A 4,586-nucleotide genomic window follows, 5' to 3' on the forward strand; every position below is an offset into this window, starting at 1 on the left:
GGGGAATGTATTTAAATTGTTAACAGATGTGATGTGTGTAGCGTGAATGCATGTTTTATTCATAAAGAATTTGTTAGAAAGAGCTCAATGCAATGATAATTACAATATTTGTGAATGTTTGAAAAGTATGTTAAAGTCAGCTATACTGGAGTGAAGGTAAACACACAAGACCAATCTTTTACGAAATCAAATTATCGTTAGATAACATTGTGTTTATGGTAAATGGGGGTCTAACCATAAAACATTTTGAAATTAATGTTGTGTTATTAAAATGTCATTGGACACAAAAGGCAGCAGATTGTAGGAAAGATCCACCTATTGTTATACCCTCTGCTGATAAAGAAAACAGGGTCCAATTAGAAGCACTCAAAGATAACAGAAAAAGGCACACAAAGAATCAGTCATGGTGTCAATTTCTATCACTGCACCTTTTATTCATAAAGTCACATTTGACTCATCTCTCCTTTCTGGATAACCTCAATGAAGTGTAAGCCACACCAGTGTAGATGCCTTTGGATGGGAAGACCAGCTGACTGCCATTCATGCAGGTGACTCTCACTTTGGCCCTGTAGTCGAGGTCGATATTTGCTTTCCACATTGTGATCTCAACATCCATGATCTTCCCTGGTGGGATCTTCACGTTGATGGTACCTGATTCTGTTATGGTCTCTGTCTTCTGCAGGCTGCTGGATTGTTCCACTCCCACGGTCAAGCTGAACCCTGATGACACCTCGACCAGATCTGGGATCCCTGCTTTGACCGACACATTCAAGGTGAATTCTATTTTGTTGCTGACGGACCAGGAGGAAGTCTTGGTCAGCGTCTTGCTGTATGTAATGGACTTTTCTAGAACCAAGGAGGTGTCGTTCTGGTGAGACACAGATGTCACATATTCTTGGTTCACCTAAAATAACAAAGTTAAGTTGTTCAAACAAGACAAAAACTATTTATTAACTGATAAGACATTTTTAAAAGCCAACAATAACGTGTGTGTGTCTGCCATCTTGGACTGATGCGTATGAGTAAATAAAAAAATGTTGATGCTATTTTACTGACCAAGGCCAATTAAACATAAGGCATGTCTGTCCTAGAAATGAGATCCCTGATGAAGGTAGACCCCCATATTGGATTACATGTTTTAAAGTGGACAGCCCCCTTAATGTTAGTGCAGCGGTAGAGTATTCCTGAGCTGTCTACACACATCTATGGAAGAGCTCACCTGGGGTTTATAGAGGGACAGGGTGGGATACTCCATGTCAGTCATCACAGACGACTTGATGGTTTTGATGAAGAGGAAGCCCATGCAGTCGATGTCCGAGCCAGACCTGCCCTGCAGCCCCAGGCAGATTCCAGAACCCACATCTATGGTGTACTCAATCTTCAGTGGCCAGCTGGTCATTTTTTCAAAGAACTCCCGGTTCTGACTCGTCACAAATTTGATGGCACCCAGACGTGTGCCGGCGCCGTTACCCCACAGAGACAGCTTGGTGATGCACTCGCCGAGGTTGAACTCAAACTCATTGAAAGTGTTCGCATCTCCAAAAGTCGCTCCTTTCCCGTCGGTCAGCTCCACCCGCACAGCTTTCACCTGCGAGCCTCCCACCGCCACTCCGATCTTCTTGATGGTGGCACCGTTGTCCATGCCATGGAATTCAAAGTGAGTGCCTCCTCCACCACCGATCAAATGCAGTGTGGTTGCCATGTGTGTGCGCGTCACGTAACCTCAGATACAAATTTGTACATATCAATTTAAGAAGCCTCCAACTCAAAGGAACTGATTCAGACATTCAAAGCCACAGAGTCCCTCTCCTACTCCCAGCACGTCACTCTACCTCCTGCGGTTTCTTCCTGATCAACTTGGTGACTTGTGTAATGAAACATGGTGTAAGTGAGCACGGCTAATATTAATTCTGATGTTGCTATAATTACAAAGAATCATGAATATGAATGTTGCAGATTCCACTTCAGAATGTGAGTTGGTTATGGCGCTGGAACTCACCTTTCCGCTTTGAAAAACCTGCAATAATAAAAGGTTGAATTTGATTAATGTATTACAATATTCACTAACACAGGCTACATTATTCACAGGTATGCATTAATATATTATGACACGGTCTAATATAGAACAGGGTCTGTCAGCCTTTTAAAGCATCTGTCCAATGATTTAGTCAAGTAACACCTAAAACATGAATCAATAATAAATTCAAGTTTCCAATTTCAAAGATCAAAAACAGTCCTTTTGACATACGTCTGCAGGACAAGCAACAAAATACTTTACAATATACAACCCAGCAACAAAACACAGGACATACCAAGAAGCTCTCCCTGAGCAACACAGGACATCAAAGAAGCTCTCTCTTCCTAACAAAGGAACACTGGCTTATAAAGCTGCAGAAGGAGTTTGTAATTGCCGACAGCTGTATCCCTTAATGAGAGGGCGGGATCAGAGCTCCAATCTGCACTGGGGCCGACCAATCAGCTGCTTGTGGAAATCCAGGAAGCCATTTCATGAAATATACATATACACAAACCCACAACATAAAAACTGGGGAACGTAACAGTATTCAAGGTTAAGAGACAGCTTGATGTAAAGCACTACATTCAACAGTCTACTCACCTCACATTTAACATCATACTAACATCATACTTTTGAATTCAAAACAGAACAATAGGAGGCCAAAGTCAACCATGTAAAAACAAGGCAACAGTAAACATGTCATCCCCCACGAATGATGCACTACCGCCTCCTGGGCAAATTGACTTATTGTGTGTTACTAACAAATTGGAGTTAAATACCATAACTCCCACCTTGGAGCAATCAGTGTGATTTTGTAAATGTTGGATCTCTATGGCAAGATGAATCATTCACCCAAGTTTTGTCAAAATCAGCCCAGTGCTCTCAGAGATATCTTGTTTTACTAAAGTACAAACAAACATACCAACAGACGGACAGAGACAGATCCGTAGTCCCCTCCCCAATTTCATCGTGGGGAACAACAAACCCATACCATGCTTGTTCAGCTAGACTTTATAACTGATTAAGAAACGGTTTCAGAATATAGGAGACAAAAAAAAAATAGATGTTTTGTTCATTATTTGGTCAAAATAAAATGTTGCTCTCAAATATTTCCTCATATAGCAAGATTAGTTATTTAGGGACATTGTGTAATTACATACAACGATATGCAGGCCTCAGTGTTAAGGATGACTATAGAAGATAGTAATTGAAGTAAACTGATAGGTCTGATTCAATATGCAATAAACCTGTTTAAGAGTCAAGACTCAAAGTGAAGTTCAATTGTTTAACACCAAAGACGCAACAGTGGAATACGTGTCTCTGGAGTGGAGAAGCACTCTTTCATAAATCAGCAAAACTCCCCCCACGCCCATACAAAGATATGCATCAGTAGTTTTCTCTTGAAATTGACACAAATCCTTTGACCCTGATTAAGACATTGTATTGTGCTAATCATGACAAACGTGTATCAACAGTTTCAACAACTCTTGGTGCCACTTCCTCTTCTTGACATTTGAGCCAGAGAGCATATCGGTGGTTTCCAGTCACTAACCAAAACACAGCACCTTTCTCTACTCATACTATACACTGTCGTGACGTTGTATTAGTTAATGTGGCGACTGTTGCTCATCTAATGATTATAAGTTTCTAATTACGTGATTAACTGAATCAAGCAATTATTAACTCATTAACATGGGGCACCATGGGAAAACTAGTTTTTATTGAGTTTGGACCGTTGGCGCACTCCAGCTTCACTGGATGTTGATTTTGATCCCGAATCGAGTAAGAACATGGTCCATCTTTTTGAGGTGATGTGAACAAGGAAAGCTAGCGTTTTCAAACAGAAATGTGCATCCTGTAGCTCTAATTCCAAAAAGTTTTGCGACACTGTAAAGTCCATGGAGAACAAGAGCGCCTCCTCCCAGCTGAGGCTAGGTAACACGGTCACCACCGATTAATCCATGATAATCGAAAATTTCAATAAGCATTTCTCTACGGCTGGCCATGCTTTCCTCCTGGCTACCCCAACCCCGGCCAACAGCTCTGCACCCCTCGCAGCTACTTGCCCGAGCATCCCCAGCTTCACCTTCACCCAAATCCAGATAGCAGATGTTCTGACAGAGCTGCAAAACCTGGACCCATACAAATCAGCTGGGCCAGAGAATCTGGACCCTCTCTTTCTAAAATTATCAGCCGTCATTGTTGCAACCCCTAATACCAGTCTAATCAACCTCTCTTTCGTGTCGTCCAAGATCCCTAAAGATTGGAAAGTTGGTCATCCCCTTCTTCAAAGTGGGTGACACTCTCTCACTGTTATAGACCTATTTCCATCCTGCCCTGCCTTTATGAAGTCTTCGAAAGCCAAGCTAATAAACAGATCACTGACCATTTTGAATGCCACCGTACCTTCTCCGCTGTGCAATCCGGTTTCCGAGCTGGTTTATGGGTGCACCTCAGCCACACTCAAGGCCCTAAACGGACATCATAACCGCCATCGATAAAAGACAGTACTGTTCAGCCGTCTTCATCGACCTGGTCAAGGCTTTCGACTCTGTCAATCACTGTATTC

The 4,586-nt window shown here is 42.1% G+C and overlaps 1 protein-coding gene across 1 annotated transcript; it reads right to left on the minus strand.

Moving 5' to 3' along the window:
* Positions 1 to 409: 409 nt before the first annotated feature.
* On the minus strand, positions 410 to 2,380 carry LOC121840475 (aerolysin-like protein). Its single transcript, XM_042304241.1, has 4 exons — positions 2,313 to 2,380; positions 2,000 to 2,017; positions 1,220 to 1,722; positions 410 to 904 (listed from the first exon to the last, which is right to left on the minus strand). The coding sequence occupies exons 1-4, from the start codon at positions 2,341 to 2,343 to the stop codon at positions 455 to 457; spliced, it is 1,002 nt and encodes a 333-aa protein (XP_042160175.1). The 5' UTR covers positions 2,344 to 2,380; the 3' UTR covers positions 410 to 454.
* Positions 2,381 to 4,586: the final 2,206 nt, after the last annotated feature.

This window comes from Oncorhynchus tshawytscha, linkage group LG22 (genome assembly GCF_018296145.1).
Source record: "Oncorhynchus tshawytscha isolate Ot180627B linkage group LG22, Otsh_v2.0, whole genome shotgun sequence".
NCBI lineage: Eukaryota > Metazoa > Chordata > Actinopteri > Salmoniformes > Salmonidae > Oncorhynchus > Oncorhynchus tshawytscha.